At 48.5% G+C, this 18,482-nt stretch overlaps 1 protein-coding gene across 2 annotated transcripts; it reads right to left on the minus strand.

Moving 5' to 3' along the window:
• Positions 1–1,616: 1,616 nt before the first annotated feature.
• LOC120093819 (apolipoprotein L3-like) lies at positions 1,617–9,542 on the minus strand. 2 transcript variants are annotated; one of them, NM_001432257.1, is given in 4 exon segments: positions 1,617–2,906; positions 3,228–3,357; positions 6,129–6,214; positions 9,414–9,542. In NM_001432257.1, coding segments are annotated over 3 exon segments (1,011 nt in total). In that variant the 5' UTR covers positions 6,142–6,214; positions 9,414–9,542; the 3' UTR covers positions 1,617–2,038.
• Positions 9,543–18,482: the final 8,940 nt, after the last annotated feature.

Here is an 18,482-nt window from a genome sequence, read left to right on the forward strand (position 1 = left end):
CACCAGGACTGGCCCAACACCAAGTTTCTATAAGTGTTCAACTAACCAGTTCGGCCACCGCATCCAGGTTAAACAATACCCGAGGGGCCTGGAAACACAAAGGGAAATTGCAGTCCACTCTGCCCGGTTCAGGGAGACCAGCATCCTGGTGCCCTGCCAGTCCTCCTGGAACACACCTCTCCTTCCTGTGAAGAAACCAGGGACCTCTGATTCTCATGAGTCTGATTCTTCCAGAGACAGAGATGTGCTCTGCCTTGCACCTGAAAGCTACATTCTTCAGCCTCCCATAGAAACAGTTAAAACCACACATCTTTGCTTTTACATGGACAGAGCCAGAGGGAGGTTACAGCAGGCAACTTACCTGGACCAGGCTGCCTGAAGGATTTAAAATTCTCCAATCCTGTTTGATGAGACACTACATGCTGACCTGCCTGTCCGCCCTTGTGTCGGTGTCTCTCTGGGTTCACACTCTTACAATCTGTAAATGGCATCCGCCTAGCCTCTAACGTTAAAATAAACTATAAAGGGGCCACCGAGGGACTGCTGCAAGAGCTACAGACCTTGGGCTACAGAATGTCAGCTAAGAAAGCCCAGCTTTGCATACCCAGAGGTTTCCCATCCTGGCTACCAGCTGAGGGGAGGAAAGAGGAGGCTGATTCAGAAGCCACCCTTCAGATCCCAACTCCAAAGAGTAAGAGACAAGTTTGTCCAAGACTTCCTAGGTGTTGCCTGGTATTGCTGTGTCTGGGTCTCAGAGACTGCAGAAATGGCAAGACCTTAGCACCACAGAGGAGTTGTCACCAAGCCCCTAGTATGGACTGAGACGAATCCAAAGGCTTTTGAGGCTCTGACCGACTTCAGTGCCAGCCCTAGCACTTCCAGATGTCTCCAAACCAGTGCGTCTGTTTGTCCATGAAACAAAACACATTACAAAAGGGATTTTAACCAAACTCTGGGGCCATGAAAACACAAATGATAGCAAAAGGCGACTGGAGAGATGGCTCGGATTAAAGAAGCTGCCATTCACTGTGGCAGTTCTTGTCAAGAACCTGGCTCAGATTCTGCTCTCTGGGTTGATGAGCCTGGCTTGAACTAAAAAACATTTCAGTTAAAGCAAGTACTCCGGGCTCCACATACCTGGTTTCACCTTTCACCTCAAGACAGTCATGCATGAAGACAAGTGTGCTATTATCAGGGGAAAGGGTAGCAGGGTTGGAGGTTTCTGAAACCTTGAAGGTGGTCCAAGAGCAGGACTGGTACTGAATTACATGAATATTAGACACCCAGCATTCTGGGATTCCTCAGAGGAGAGCCCAATCTCAGTGTGGGGTGCTGTGGGTATAAGATCCTGACCCAGAGTTAACTTGATTTTGTTGTTGTTTTGTGTTTGTTTATTAGATTGATGGTAGCCACCGTAGCCCTAGACAAGTGGGCCATCCTGAGGCTACAGAGTCCAATTGTTAGGACAGATACGGCACAGGCAATGCCTCGGTCACGGAGTCTGCTCACAGCAATGGGAATCCCAACTAGGAAGAAGTCAAGGCAGGAACTGCAGCAGCAGCCACACTGCATCCAAGCAAGAACAATGAGAAATGAATTCATGCCTGCATGCTTACTGGTGTTCAGTCTGCTTTTTATTGTACAGTTCAGAATCCATATCTAGAGAACACTGCCACCCACGGTGGAGGAATTGACACACACATTAATTAGAGTCACTTAGAAAAGTCTCTCTCAGGCATGCCCACAGGACGTTGAGCTAGAGGATCGCACACTGAGACTCTCTCCCCACACAATTCTAGATTGTGTCAAGAAGACAGTGAAAGGGGTTGGGGATTTAGCTCAGTGGTAGAGCGCTTGCCTAGGAAGCACAAGGCCCTGGGTTCGGTCCCCAGCTCCGAAAAAAAAAGAACCAAAAAAAAAAAAAAAAAAAAAGAAGACAGTGAAAGCTGATCATCTCATTCCCCCTCTAACAAATGCCTCAGCGCCTCCTATCTGTCCAGATTATCTCCACCGACCTCCGTGTTCTTTGGGGCGGCCGTCAGTAAGGCACCAGGAGGCTCTCATAGATCTGGACAACCTCTTTCAACTTCTCCTCCAGCTCCTGAGCCAGGGCCCGCAGTTTATTGCCTGACTCTGATTTTGCCCCATCACATAAATCCATTGAGTCCCTCACAAGGAAATACACATCCATGGCAAGGAAGACACCTGCAGTGGCTACACCCTTGATTCTGGCCTTTTTGGTCATTGCTAGAGCAGTGCCTTCAAAGGCGTTCTGCACCTGACTAGCACGTGGGGCAGAGAGTCTTCCAGAAGTCATGAGGCGCTTGGCATCTGCAAGTAAGCGAGGGTTGGCTCTGGCTACCCTAATGGCACGAATGTGCTGTCCCAAGCTTTTCAATTGCTTGATGACATCATAGGCTTTTTTACTAAGTTTGAGTGCTTTCTGACCCAGGACAAGAGCTGTGTTTAGAGTGTCCATGGTGTCTGACAACAGGCGCCTGGCCTCAGCCTCATCCAACCACTTGTTTGTTTGCTCCACAATCTCAGTGGCAGCTCCGGTCACAGTGGCTACTGTCCCCAGCCCCAGGCCAGTTGCAGAGAGCAGTAGACTACCCCCTGCTGTCACGGGTGCCAGAGCCAGACCCAGGATGCTCAGGACACCTGAGGCAGCGCTGGTGGAGTTGGTTACCACATTGGAGATGGTGCAGCCCTTGTGCACCTGGTCAAGATGGTCGGCCAGAGCTCGGAGCTTCCTGATGTTTTCCTGCAGCTTCCTTTTCAACTGAGGAAAAGCTTCCACAAACTTCTTCCTGTCCTGCAGTTCCTTTTGAAGTCTGACTTTGTCCTCCCAGGTGGGGAGTTTCAGGAGCAGCTTCAGAGCCTCATGCAGTGAAGCGTCCTCATCTCTGTAACAGGAGAGGTCAGAACATCAGGAAGACGGCCTGCTTCACTGTAAGATGGGCTCCCCCATGACCTGTCTTGTCACACTCAGACTTACGTCATAAAACCAAGGTCTTTGCATTCTACTCTGATCCTTAGTCCTTAGATGTCAAAGTGTGAAGACACGCTAAGACACACTTCGTGACAGGCACATGATGAAGACGCCTTCACTCAAGGTCTGTGCCATCGCTATCAAAATATTTCCCCAGTGTGAGCTCTGTAGATGAGCACAGGGAGGTGGGATTACAGAAAAACTGGGGACAAGCTGGGGGTCCCCTGGAGATTACCTGGACAATTCAGCCTCTGCCACGAACACTTTCCAGGCTTCATCTTTGGTCAACAGGAGCTGCAGGTCGTTTTTGCTGACCGTGTCCTGTAGATACTCAGTGACATCCTGAATGAATTGTTTCCTCAAGACTTAGGGAGAAAAAGAAATTCAGGTCAGAGAACAGTATGGACAAACATAAATGGTAACGAGCACATGGAATTGGGTACGAGCATCTGCCATTGGGTATCTATGGAGCACTGAGGAATGAGCTGTGCTCTTAAATTCATATATAAAAGGCCCTATGACAGCCAGATATAGACCTTTAAGAAAGGGACGTATGAGAATTAGGTGATGCCATAAATATATATCCCTAATTCATGGAAGTGTGGTACTGTTAAGAAACAGAATAGACCTCATATTTATAGTGTTATCTATCCATCTATCTGTCTGTCTGTCTGTCCGTCCATCCGTCCGTCCATCCACCCACCCACCCACCCATCCATCCATCCATCCATCCATCCATCCATCTATCTATCTATCTATCTCTCCCTCCATCTATCTCTATGAATCTATCATCTCAGTCATTCTCAACTTTCCTAATGCTGTGCCTCTTTACCACAGTTAATTATGTTGTGGTGACTGCCAATCCTAAAATTATTTTTGTTGTTACTTCACAAATGTAACTTTGCTACTGTTGTGAATTGCAATCTAAATACCTCATAATTCTGATGGTTTTAGGGTGATCCCTATGAAAGCATCCTTTGACCCCCCAAAGGGGTTACACCCCCATGTTGAGAACTGCTAACTATACACTTATGTATCATCATCTACCTCTCTGTACCTGTCCCTTCCTCCTTTGGTCCCTTCCTGCCCTCCCTATGCACACAGAAGAGGCTATGTGCAGACTCTCAGTTAGCAGGCTGCTGCTACCAAGCAGGAAGCGGGCTCACACCCCAGCCAACCTGCCATTTCCTCACGACAGGCACTGGCTTTCAGAACAAAGAGAAACAGAGGGCTTTGTTCATGACCTCAGGCTGTGGGTGCCACAGGATGGCAGCTTCAAAGACTCATACACCAGGAAGGTGTCATGGTGCTTTGCAATGAAATGGAATGTCGTCTGCTCTGAGCAATCCAAAGGAGAATCTTTCTGCCTCAGATAGTGACCATCTTGAAAGGATGACTTCTTTCTGCCTTAAGGCTCTTGAATGTCAACACCAGAGCCTGTGAATGGGACTTTCAACTCCTCAGAGGGTTGTGACATTGGTTTGTTGGATTAAAGAAGCATTTCAAAGAAAACAAAGTTCACAGTGTCAGAACTGACTGCACGCAGAAAATTAGGTCTAGCTGTGCTGGGTTGAATTTGGATTGGTCTCCATAGGCTCACGTATCAGAATGCCTGGTTCCTACTTGGTTGATCTCACAAACAATGACCTTGTTGGAGGAGGTGTATTATTGGGAATGGTCTTTGAGTTTTCACAAGGCCAAGCCATTTCCAGCTTTCTCTCTCTGTGTCTGTGTATGTCTGTCTTTGTCTTTCTCCCTCCTCGTTCAATGCTTTCTTGTACATGTTGCCTTAGCCATGATATCTTAGCACAGCAGTAGGAAAGTTACAGAGACAGCAGTGGGCACCAGGGAGAAGCGTGGTGTTGTAACACAGCTGACCATGCTTGTTCTGAAGGACTGAAGGACGTAGGAACTCAGGACTAGGAAAGTGGGTGGACCCTGTGTAGGGGTTAATGGGACATCCTAGTAGGATCTCGGAAGACAGAGGTGCTGAGAGCAATGTGTTGGTCCATAGAGAAAAGCTCAGGAGTTTCAAAGGGGAGTCATATTAGCAACTGTGCTAGAAAACATTTTGTGTGGCTGGAGAGATGGCTCAGTGGTTAAGAGCATTGACTGCTCCTCCAGAGGACCTGAGTTCAATTCCCAGCAACCACACAACCATCTGTAATGAGATTTGATGCTCTCATGTGGTGTGTCTGAAGACAGCTACAGTGTAGTTATATATAATGAGTAAGTCCTTAAAAAAAGAAAACATTTTATGTTATTTTGGCAAGAATGTGTCTGCTTTCTGCCTGTATCCAAACAGTTCCAGAGGCTAAACTGAAGACTTTTGGACAACTTTTTTTTTCTTTTTCCTTTTTTTGGGAGCTAGGGACCAAACCCAGGGCCTTGCTCTTGCTAGGCAAGCGCTCTACCACTGAGCTAAATTCCCAACCCCTTGGATGACTTTTGTTGGCAGAGGACACTTCAAGACAGCCTAGAGTTGACTCCTTCCCTTTGTTCTTAGTAACCACTCTCATGTAGATGTACCACTAAGAAGAGGAAGCCAGTGAGCACTGTCTCTCTAGGGCAGCCAATCAGCTCCTGTCCCCAGGTTCCTTACCTCCTTGACTTCCTGGCACGACTGTGTTTGATGATAAACTGTGGTATGGAAATGGGAATGAAATAAACCCCTTCATCCAAAGTTGCCTTTGTTCACAATGTTTAGTCAGAGCAATAGAAACCCTTGCTAGTACACTACGTCTGGTGAATTTTTGTAGGAGTGGAAGGACTCATTGACAGGAGCTGCCAAACATGTGAAACCTGGTTTAAAGGAGACACAGAGAAGAGTTTTCCTGTGTGGTGGGGAGTCTGGAGTCTCCTCAGACATTGGACATTCTCACTAAGCCACATGGCCTGCTGACCGCCACTTTCCCAGGCTGTCTCAACTCCTCTTGAGAGGCAAGGATAGGAAATCAGGATCTCTGAGCATGACCCCTAGACAGAGTCAAGAAAACAACTTATACCCAGGTTTAGAAGAGTCCCCTTAGTATGTTTTGGGAAATCTCTTCCTGTCCTTAACTCAACAGGCCCTCAGTGTGGAGGCCCAAAGTTCTAGATCACACATAGGCAATAGACAGAGAAGAGGAGTCAGTACCTCTGGCGGCCATGAGGGCGAAGGGTCCTTGCTTCCTGGTGTGGGATCTCTCAAAAGTCTTCCTCACAGCTTTCTGTGAGTCCAGGCTAAGAGGAAGAGAAGAAACAAAACAAAACAAAACTGTGGGATGGAGTGGAGACAGTGGTAATGACAGCTGGTGTCTCATGGTTCTCTCTGGATACCAGAGCAAGTGAGGTCAAAGGTTGACTAAACACCCCTCTATATATATGTGTGTGTGTGTATAAATGGAGATGGAGATATATATATATATATGCATGTGTGTTTATGTGTTTCTATTTTATTTTATTCTCTTTTTTGGGGGAGATTGCAAGGGAAGAGGAATGATACAAAGGGACAGGAAGATGAGTGTGATTGGGGGGTACAGAATGTAAAATTCACAAAAATCAATAGAGAGTTGTTTTAAAGAGTCACTGACCCTGGATTCTGGATTCTCCCTCACTCTCCCATCACCATACCCTTATTATAATGCAGTGACCCTGCCAGACCCGGAAGCTGGTGTCTGTGCCTTCCTCTGAGCCTTCCCATCCTCCTGCTGTGCGCTACATTAATCTCTCTTGGTAAAACATGTCTTCACAGGTAGCTGGTTATAGCCTCAGAACGTACTGAGGTGCCCTTCACTAGTGAGGAAGAATGAGTGTTATTTCTTTGTCGAGTACAGCTTTGCCTCCCATTCTTTGTCTGTGGAGTTTGACAGACACCACGGACACACTGGTCTTAGCTTTCTGCAGCACATACCTAGACTCTCCTTCAGGCTTCCTATCCAAAGCCATGATCCTGTGACAGGCTCTTTCTACCGCCCTAGGTCCAGCCTAGGATCCCCATGGTGAGCCCTTTTCATCGAAGAGAAAACCAACACAGGCTCACTTGATGACAGCAGTGTCCCTTCACCAGGACAGCAGAGCACAGACTACACAGAAACCTGTAGATCTGTCACGTGGGGAGGGAGGAGTGAGGCCAGGCAGCGACAAGGCACCCCTGTCAGTGACAAGGGGCACATAAAGCTTTCTTTTGGTCCTTTACCCACAGCTGTCCTGCCCTGTCCTAGGACAATTAAAGTTCAGCTGCTGGTCTTCATTCACCTCAGGAGGATAGTCACCGTGATTGTCACAGATGCCTGCCCAGCCTTCTGCCAGGCTGCCCTTCCTTCTGGACCTTGTTTCCTGCAGACATGACTTTCCATACTTGGAGTCAGTAACACAATGACTGAGTGACCCAGGTGTATGAGCAACCGGACACACGGAAGGCAAGATAGGGTCTTGCCAAAGGCACCAGAATGACAAGAGAGCCTTCTCTCCCTACCTCTTATGTCCTGTTTTATAGGATACATGACCCAGAGGCTGTCAGACAGAAAGACTGTGGTTTGGGGAGACCCTCTACATGGGTGACACATGTGCACTCTGAGTTTTCTGTTTCTGCATTACTCTGAACTGGTGGGATAGCCCAGTGGTAAAGCATTTGTTCAGTGCACAGGTCCTGGGACTGATGTCTGGTACCACAAAAGAAATGAGAGCAACAGGGACAGGAAAGGCCAGGCCTCCTTCACCCTTCCCTTCTGTTTCCTACTGATCTGCTCTAAAAAGCCTCTCAGGATGCCTGCTGCATGTGTGCCAGGAGGAAGTGTGGGAGGTCCTAGCCCTTCCCTTCTGATGGCCAGGGGGAGCCCAGACTGGGAGCCTCCCTTCCCTAGCTGTGCACAAGCTCTCCAAGTGGGGCAGGGTAGAGGCTCTTAGCAAGTCTTGCTTCCCAGTGGCTGCAGCGCATCTTCTGAGGGCTGAGGACAGAGTGAACCTGAGAAGCTTCACCTCCCAGGAGCAAATGGAAGCCCATTTAACCTGGGGGGATGGTCTTCTACTTATTGCGGCCCCTCCCTCTGTCCGATCCCCTCCCCCTTTTCTCTTCCCCTCCCCCTCTTTCTTTCTCCTCCCCCTCTTCCTTTCTCCTCCCTCTCTTTCTACTCCCTTTTTCTTTCCCCTTCCCCACTGCCACCACAAGCAGCTTCCCGCCCTCCTGGCTGACCCATGAAACAACCTTAACTCCACATCCCATGCCCTTCTCAATCCCTGACAACTGGTTGGGACTTCTCTGTGGACTTGAGGAAGAAAAAGCAGCCATCATAGATTGTGGGACCCTCTTTAGTTCATCTCCTAAATGACCTGTGGTGCCTGGATCAACTGAAACAGCTTCAATGTGCCTAGCCTGCTGCCGTCTAGGCTTGGAGACATTCATTTGACATCGAGCCTCTAGCTCCTGAAGACACAGCCTCCTTGAAGGAGAAGTGTGGATTTTAATAAAAAGTATTTAAAATTTCTAGGACTTTTTGCTTTTGCAGACCCAGAAATAATTTTCGCTTCCCTCACCTGTGGTCTGGCCTTTGACCTTTTGATTACAAGGCTCATATGTGAATATGTGGTTCTGCAACTGTTCCCTCCCTACCCCACACTGTTACCCACCCAAACACACAGGACAGCCTGTCCTCCTGCACAACCCCTCACAGGCTGGGCAGAGTCCAGGGGAGGCCGGGCTGCCACTTACCTGCTCAGCCTGATTCAAGACATCCCCACCAAGGTTCAGGTTCCCCCAGGCCTCTCATAGACACATGCTGAGAGACACAGTGTGTGGCACAGCTCCTGGGCATCTTGTATCTCCCATGCCAGTCAAAGTTTGTCTCCTGTGACCTTGGTGGCAATAGGTACCCTGGGCCAATCTCAGGGTGCACAGGACACCTGGACCAGTGGGCCCTGGGTGGCTGCCTGCCTGCCTTCCTCTGCAGCCTTCATATCCTCCATCCCCAAAGGAGTGGGGACCCCCAACAGTCACCTTCCCCTGGGAGCTGGCCGGCTGGATCTCAGGCAGTCCTTGAGCAGAGCGATCTCGTCTGATAGGTCCCCACCTCTTGAGTTCATGGCAGAGAGGGAGAGAGGGACAACCAGACCCATCTTGGCTGCAAGTCTAAACTGTGTTCTGACCTGATGTCTAACCTTGGTCGTTTCTCTCTTTAAGAGTTGCTGAGGGGTTGGGGATTTAGCTCAGTGGTAGAGCGCTTGCCTAGTGAGCGCAAGGCCCTGGGTTCGGTCCCCAGCTCCGAAAAGAAGAAGAAGAAGAAGAAGAAGAAGAAGAAGAAGAAGAAGAAGAAGAAGAAGAAGAAGAAGAAGAAGAAGAAGAAGAACAACAACAACAACAACAACAACAACAACAACAACAACAACAACAAAAAAAAAAAGAGTTGCTGGGTGTATGAAGAGGTAGGGGAGCTTAAGAGCTTACCAGAAAATCTTCCTGTGCCTGAGGTGGAAGGGAACACAGCCATCCTTCCCGTGTGTATCCGCTCACTAGCTGAACATCAGGATCCCAGTAAGGAGCAGCTGCCTGCTGGTTATGCACGGCACTGAAAGTGAAAGTCCTACGCTCCAGAGCACAGCCTAACTTACACAAAAGAATCTACTTGCAGGAAACCACCCCAACCCCACCCTCCTGGCTGACCCGTGAAACAACCTTAGCTCCACATCCCATGCCCTTCTCAGTCCCTGACAACTGGTTGGGACTTCTCTGTGGACTTGAGGAAGAAAGAGCAGCCATCATAGATTGTGGGACCCTCTTTAGTTCACCCCCTAAATGACCCTGCTCTGTCCACTCACGATCTCCAGCAAAGTGCTTCTCCCCCCTCCTCCACTTTGGCTGCCCCTCATCCTGGGGTCTCTTATGCAGACAGTGGTGCTGCTGTGTCCACCATGTCTGGCACCTGGATATCTGCTACATGGCTTCTTCTGCCTCAAGCCCAGGTTCTGCATCTGGAACCATCATGCACTGCTTCCTCCCAGACACCCCCAGCACCCTCGGCCACACACTCCTCTGGTCCATTCTTATCTCTTACAGTAGATCCCGCCAAATCTCTTTTCTCTAAGCTCACCTAGCTTGATGGTTGTTGAATAGCTCTCCTTTTCTCTTAACTTATGGGATTTAAGCAGGGCTGGATGAAGGGACCAACTGGCCATTACGTCAGGACAGGCATCATCCCATATGTATGTACTTGGGGTTTGATGGCCATCTTTTTTTTTTTCGGAGCTGGGGACCGAACCCAGGGCCTTGCGCTTGCTAGGCAAGTGCTCTACCACTGAGCTAAATCCCCAACCCCCTTGATGGCCATCTTAATGCAGCGTCTCAGGGAAGGACAGCAGGTGACACTGGGCCTTTAAGCTACTGCTGGCGTCTCTTCTAATGTACTCTACGTTTGGAGTTTTAGAGTCATTCCTGAGAAACAAAACGTCTCGGTGTTTTATCAGATCAACATTTTCCGCCATTGACAATGGGGGCTGTGCTGTGAGTTTTTTCCTGGTGGGAACAGGTGGACCGAGAGGTAGTGCCTTTCATACCTCAGCTCAGGGACCAGTTGAGACTCAATCCATAGTCAGACAGTAGAATCTTGTGTACACACATTTTTTTTCCTAACGTTCTTGTCATTATTTTCTGTAGCTGTTCTTGTCCCCGCTTTCCCCGCTCTTCCCGGCATAGCTTTATCTCGGTCATTAGAGGACACCACAGAGAGATGCAGAACCACGAAACGGCCATGAAAGCTGTGCTGTCCATGGGCTGGCTACGACGGAGACCCCCCTGATCAGGGCATAGAATGAACTGGAACATTCACACACCCCTGAAGAGAGCCAGGGTGGGGCTGCAGGACCCTCCAGGTTCACAGGCGGAGCCCATCTCTCGGTGACATGCCAAAAAATGTCACCCAGTGTGCCTGCCACTTCAGAGGTGGGGATGCTGATAAAGCCTTTGGTCCAGAGGCAAAAGCAGCCAATGGGAACGGGACCTTAATGCAGTGGGAAGCATCCCCCAGTGGCTTTGCGAGGCAGAGGAAGAACACCAACACTGGGAGACTCCCTGGGTATGAAGGGACAGTCTGATGCTGCAGTCTGGACACCAGACTCATGCTCGGGAAGCCCCTGTTTGTCTTTGCTCGTTTCGTACATCAAGCTCTGAATAAAGTGGAAACTCGAGGGGAACTTAGAAGTAAGTATATGACAGCAGTGTCGAACCCCTGACTGTGGAGTTTTCGTGCTGCAGTGTCAGTGATTCTGCCCTCTGTGTGATGCACACACAGTGGTCGGGAGCATTAGACAGGGTTGCCGAGTGGACACAGGAGCTCTGCGATTGCAGAAGGACTAGAAATGGACTCAGAGGCCGGTGTTCACCTGGATGACTCTAATAGGTTCTGGGGGACTTGTCAGTGAGCTTCAGTCAGAGTGAGGAGGAAACCTCAACTTCAGGAGATTCCCACGCAGACGGAATGAGAGGGGCAGTGATTATGGAAGGGGCTAGGGAGCCACAACAGGCAGTTCTGCAGCATGGGTCAAGGACATGGCTGCAGTCATCAGTCACCATTGAGGGCTGGCCAGTTCACTGTTTTGCCATAGACTGGCCTTGAAATCTGTGGAACTTGACTTTGGCAACCAGAGGGAGAGGGGGATGGTAACACAGATGTAGAGCTGTCATGTGGTCTACCCATCCCAATTCTGAGCAAACGTGAAGCGGACAGACACTTGACACCCACTTGTAGTAACGTGAGGAATGCTGTGGCCCCGAGTCCTCTGCTTTCTTTTTCTCACGGTGTCCAGACCCCATCATACACAGGGCTGGAAGACGAAACAGAGTCCAGAAATGGCGGGATCCTGGTCCCATTGGGAGAGAGCGCTGGGATGAGGACAAAAGGCCTCAGAATGGAAGTCAGGAAATGTGTTGCATCGGGGAGAGGATGTGTTTTTGTTTCAGTGGGAAGTGAGAAGCTGGGAATTCCTTCTCAATTAATTAAGCACAGATTTGACCGTGGAAGACCTCCTGAAAATCTTGGCTGTGACTTGGAGGAAGGAGCAACAGGTGATGTGAATGCCGATCCCTCTGTATGGGGACAGCTCTGTGTCTGGCTGAGACATGAAAGCCTCCGCATAGCCACACATCTTGTTGGCCATTTGGGCCCTCATGACTTAGGATTACTTGCCATCCTATGTGGCATGGATGGAGATTTATATTATAGTTCGTCTGTACAGTCCAAATAAAGTTTGATGCCTTTTACCTGCTCAACCATAGGGCAGAATCACCCTAAGCTGATTTGTGCACACTGCATGCATGTGTTAGTGAACGTTTCTGTGTTTTCAGACCAGAAGGACCAGACACCAGTGAAGACAAGACAAGCAGTCCAGGTGACCCAGACTCACAGACTGCCTCAGTAACTGCTTCCTTAGAACCTGCATCCAGAACAACTTCAAAATGGCTAAGATGGTCCAGCCTCACAGCCTGTTCCAGCCAGGACTTCAGTTAAACCCTGCACTTTCCCATTCTGCAGAGACTGGCAGCAAATGATGCAGCTAGCTCTTCCGGGACTTGGCAAATGCCTCAGTTTTCTTAGGGCCCCAGAAGATGCCATTGACCCTAGACAGTAGGAAGCAGTATTAAGAGGGTGACACCCCTGTGGGGTGGTGGGCAGTGAAAGGTACCCTGATTCCTGGGAGACCCTAAAAGGGGCGCAGGTGCATTCCCATCTCCTAGGATAATAGTGTCACATATCTGCAGCCCCAAAGACCCCTGCAGAGAGGTTGGAGACAGAGCAGTAATGTAGGGTAATGCCCCGAACCCCTCCTCCACAGGTGAAGACGTGACCACAGGTCACATAGGCTCCAGACAGATCAATCATAGAAGCAGTACCACATCCCCAAATATGTAGATGAGGTCTTCCCAAGCTCTCAAGCCAAAGCAATAGGAAGTACCTGCTATTAGACACTGACCCGTCCAGAAAACTGTATTTGAGTGTCCAGTTCAGAATTAAAGGTGTGCAGGAATCATTCCATCGTCTGAGAGCTTCTGTCATAAGAGCTGTAACACTGCCGCTTGGGGGAAAGATCCACTCTCCCGAAATCATCACCACCAGAAGCTCTCCTGCACCCCTTGCCAGCTGGTCAGCCCCTGCTGACTCAGCCCAGCCGGGAGCAACCCAATCACAAAGAAGGACTGGCAGCGAGGGCAGCGAAAGCTGTTTCCCCTCCCTGCCCGAGTTCTCTCTCCTCTGGCCGGAACCCACACACCTAGCCAGGCAAGAGATCTCCGTGGGAGAGCACACCCGGCCCCAGAGAGAACTACACACCCCCATTCCTAAGAGGTCTGCTTTGGTCATTCAGAGGGTGACAGATGCTTGTTGTCACTTAAGCAAGGTGGGGGTGGGGGGTGGGGGTGGGGGTGGGGGGTGGGGGTGGGGGTGGGGGGATGGGGTGTTCATAAGCTGCTATTGGTCAGGGAGGAAACAAGGTAAAGGAGGTTAGAGTCAGGGATCTCGCTCTCTCTTTTCCTTTTCTCTATCCCCCTTTCTCTCCTATCTAGTGTTGGGGGAAAGGGAGGAGAGGGTATGAGAAGAAAGAAGAGGAGAAATGTACAAGGGTAGATTACTGAATCTATTTTTTAAATTAAAGAGCATCAACATGTCAAATATTTTACATTGATATGGATTTTTGTATATTGATACAAATTTAAGGTTATCTTTTGGTAGAACATTATATATATTCAAAGGGTAATATATATATATACATATATGCATATATTTAAGGTATTGTACTTATGAAACAAATCTAAAAATGTGATATAAAGTTCTAAGTTCTTGAAAGCTATTATTACAAACAGTTTTGGGTGATGGGTCGGGCAGCCGTCAGTCTCTGTCATTCCTGTTACTCAGGCAATATTGATCCTTCTCAGGTCTGTGATGGGACTGAAGACCAAATAGTTAGTTTCACAGGTAAGTTTAAGTTGTTTAGGATGTAAAAAGATGATTTAAGGTCTAAGAACATGTTTTTAGGTTGATAAATGTAAGTTACGGTAGAAAGTGATTTAGGTACAGAACTTTGGACTCACAAAGTTGCAAAGTACAAATGGACTAGACATTGTGAATGTAATTCTTTTATAAAAAATAATTATTTATTCATTTATTTAATATATACTCATATATTACTGTAGCTGTCTTCAGACACACCAGAAGAGGACGTCAGGTCCCATGACAGATGGTTGTGAGCCACCATGTGGTTGCTGGGGAATTGAACTCAGGACCTCTGGAAGAGCAGTCAGCGCTCTTAACCACTGAGCCATCTCTCCAGCCCCCAGTGAGTGTAATTATTACCTGATAGTTCATGTAATTGCTCTTATCATAGACAGTTTATTAATGTTAGAGTCTTTTATTGGACTAAAAGGGGGAGATACTGGGATAATCTTCTTGTGCACTGTGTCTGTATTTGGCCTTGATTCGTGCCTAATCTGGGGTCTGAAAAGAAACACCCCTGCCACCCCATTTCTATGCAGGAGTATCCCTCCTTTATTGTGTCATGACTTGTATGGACCAGTGATCCCCCAATCCTTGTTTCTCATGGTCCTCCTGGAGCCCTGTTTCCTTCATCCAACAGTGGCTGACTGGCAAGTCCCCAAGTCTGGCCATTCTAGACAGTCCCCAGGTTGTTGGATGATAGACACTAAGTGTCCAGTGTTCCCGTTCTCACCTGTAGGATTGGGGAGACTGCACTGCCACAACCTTAACTGGTTATGGCAGACTCCCGTCAACTGGCTGCTAGGTAGGCACACTCAGTCCAGTCTGGTTTGTAGGGCTTTCCCCTTTTACTCTTGGTGGTTTCACTGATGGAATCCGGAGTCTTTTCCCCCTCCTTGAATCCTGTTGACAGGTCCCAGATTCGTTCTCAGACCCACTGGGGACCCTCTTTTGGTGATGGAGCCTGGGTGAAGCCCAATTATTGTGCTGCCTAGGGCATATTTAAAAAATATGACTTGTGTGTGTCTTTCATTCAAGAACATAGAAATGGTCTATGCAGGAAGAAATTCTGCACCAGGGTTTTTAAAATATTCTTTACAACATTGGTGAGTCATAGACAAAGTCAGGCACACAGACACACATACATGCACACTAGATGAAGCAGAAAAAGGTTACATCACGCCTTCATTTTTGCTTTCAGCTTTTAATAACTTTTTAGATAAAAAATTACGTCATAGCCACAAAAGCAATTGTCAGATTGAACTGTTACAGCAGAATAATCTGTTACGTCTTTCCAAACGCTTTCACATTCCATAAGTTCACAGTAAATTTAAAGCAATAGTTCATGCCATACGTTGTTTCAAGCCTCTTTTATCCTCCCAGTGCAATTAGCTTGTGACACAGAACTCTATTTGCAGCTTTTTATTCTACAGGGGCATTAAAATTACTTGAATCGATCCAAGAGTTCTATAAAATCATTATCAGGAATTAAGAAAACATCAATTCGTCTAAATATTAGTACAGGAAAGGTATATCAGCAGCACGAAGCAATCCTGGGACAAAGTCTCTGGGGTTCATGCCTCTCCAGAGTGCACCCATTGCATCCATGCAAAATGGTGAGCCCTTTGGTAAGGAAAACTCCCTTTCCTGTGTGACTCCTGTCACCTAACATTCTTCAGAGTCTTTACAACTCTGTGGGCCACAGGAAAATGGAAAGGAACTAAGAAATGAGCCACACCCTCTCTGTCACACCCAGGTCCTTCACAGGGTCCTGGAACCTGAGAGCACTCACAGGATGATGCCTCCCCTGGCCTGGAGGGTCAGAAGGTTCTACAGGAATTGAATCCGGAGGGAGCCGGCTGCCTAGAGGACATCATACTAGGGAGAAGGTGGTGGGCTGAGTGGGTTCCAGGCCTCTGTCTGACCCGTGACTCCTCACAGTCCCTGAACATCTCAGGATTCTTACTAACACCTCAGGCTCTAGGGCTGGGGCTGCTGACACTTTTGCTTTTTGGGAAAAGAAAAGGGTAACTGGGATGTGGCCCTGGGACGAGCAGACATTCGTGCACCACATCAACCTCCGCCCCCAGTACCCAGCTCTCGTGGAACAGGAGAGACTGTCAACACCTCCCCCACCCACGGCTTTACTGCCCATTTGTCTGCCTCCACGAGTCATCTTGAACTTCAGTGTCTCGATCCATCCGCTCCAGGCTCTGGTCTAGCTCTCGGTTTTCTGCCTGGAGACAGGCCACAGTGGCTCCAACTTCTGACAGATCTGGTGGAATCAGGTACAGGGTCAGAGGCCTGATGCTTGGATTTACTGGGGCTTAGCCTGGCTGGACTACCTTCCGGGCATCACTAGGTTCCTCATCTCATCTCTGGGAGATGCATAACAGATTTTTGTTTGTTTTTTAAGGGGTGTGGATCTGACACAGCACTAGAAGTGCTCTGTCTCTCTCCCTTGTGAGACTGCCTCACCATCTTCTGGGTTTCTGCCTGTGTGGTACCTCCTACATCTCTGTCAGATGCTTTTTTATTATGTATTTAACTTTTATTAAAACAGGGTTTTGATGTGTAACTAACTCAGACTGGCCATAAGCTCGCAGTCCTCTTGTTTCAGCATGCAACGACTGGGATAACAGACAAATACCAACATACCCAGCTTCTGTCTTAGTCTTTTTTAAAAATGTGTGTCCTTTGTACCATATGCATACAGATGCCAGTGGAGGTCAGAAGAAGGTGTTAGATCCCCTATACCTGAAATCACCATCGGCTGTTAGGCATCTGCTCTCGGTGCTGGAATCTGAACTGGGGTCCTCTTCAAGAGAGCAAGTGCTCCTTCTTAATTGTTGAGCCATCTCTCTAGTGTGCTCTCCTAGTCTTCCTGGTATTCCTTAGCAGCCCTCTCAACCCTGCCCTCCCCCATCTCCTCTCATCAGATTTTTAAAAAAGATTTATTTATTTTATATACAGGTACTCTATCTGCATGTATACTTGCACACCACAAGAGGGCATTGGATCTCATTACAGATGGTTGTCAGCCACAATATGGTTGCTGGGAATTGAACTCAGGACCTCTGGAAGGGCAACCAATGCTCTTAACCACTGAGCCATCTCTCCAGCCCCTCATCAGATATTTTTAAACCTATTTTTGACAATGCCTCACTCTGTAGCCCAGGCTGGCTCATGGGCTCATGGGATCCTTCTGCCTCCTCCTGAGTACTGAGACTATAGAACTCAGGACCTTCCTCTCTCCAACACCAATGCCCCACGTCCTCATACCATTGCTCCCTACACTATCTAGCTTGTGCCTGACTCCCTCCTGGACTACAACCCTGGGAGTGCAAAGAGCTGGGCTGTTTTGTAACACAGTGTCCCTGACATATTCAACACCTCCAGGCTGGAGCAAAATATTTGCCAGTTCATTTTGGTTGAAAGAGAATCTTAACAGGACAGTCTTCTTACCTTTGGATTGCCCGGATGGCCATACCTAAAGAAATAAACCAGAGTTAGGAGATGGCTGGGGCTTTCAGGGGAGAAGGCAGCAAGTGAAGGCTGTGGTCGTGGACAAGGCTAGACAAGACTGGGGAAGACAGGAATCAATGATTTTAAGGAGCAGTTACAAGAGTAGGTTTCCCCACATCATCTGGACACTCCTGCATTGGGAAGATGGAGGGAGAGGAGTTGTTGCAGGCCTTGCCTATGTCTTTGCCCTCTCTAGCCCCTTCCCCCGTATTAGGTTTGGCTGACCTCTGACTATACATATCTTGCGAGATGTGGGTCCAGATGTCAGCACCCTAACTCGGACCCAGACTGAAGGGATTCAGCATGAGGTATGTTTAGGGTATTGCCCAGGAGGAAGACTCTTCATGGTCCCCACATTTATGGTGGTGGAAAGTTCCAAGATTTCTCACTTCTGAGGAAAGAGGGTAGTGCTCCTAGGAGTGGGCGCGTGGGGGGTGGGGGGTTGTCACTGAGAGGGTGGCCTTCTCACTAAGTGTGAGGGTATTCTTATTCCACAGTGGAGTTCTCTTTCTTCTAAGAGAGGACTAGCTGTGGTCACTTCCAGAGGTAGGTACGAGAGGTCTCCACCCAGGAAATGGTCTTTCACAATAGGGTCATGGTTTATTGTTTCTGCACATTTGGTCCCCAATTGAACAGCCATTGCTAACTGCCTAGTGGCATCTTTGCTTAGGGTAAGAGTGGCAGAGGAGGTGAGGTGCTGTTGAGACCCCCTTACTTTGCAGATCCCGTTTTCACACTGGGTAGAGAGGGGTTCCAGCAACTCTTAAGAGTATGCAAACAGGTGTCAGGGATCCTGCTTTGTGCAGCGTCCCAGGAAGCACCAACTAGACTTATCATCCCGGGGTGAGCCACTTGGGTCACCCCCATCTCTTCTGTAGTCCAACAACTCAGTATCAGCTCTTGCTGCGTTAATTTGGCTGTCACTGGACTCAGCTGCACTCTCTTTAAGTATGTCGCCCACCTATGACGTCAAGGGTGTAACGCTGAGACACCACCGGTTGCCAAGCCGA

The sequence above is a fragment of the Rattus norvegicus genome, chromosome 7 (genome assembly GCF_021556685.1).
Source record: "Rattus norvegicus strain SHRSP/BbbUtx chromosome 7, alternate assembly SHRSP_T2T, whole genome shotgun sequence".
Classification (NCBI taxonomy): domain Eukaryota; kingdom Metazoa; phylum Chordata; class Mammalia; order Rodentia; family Muridae; genus Rattus; species Rattus norvegicus.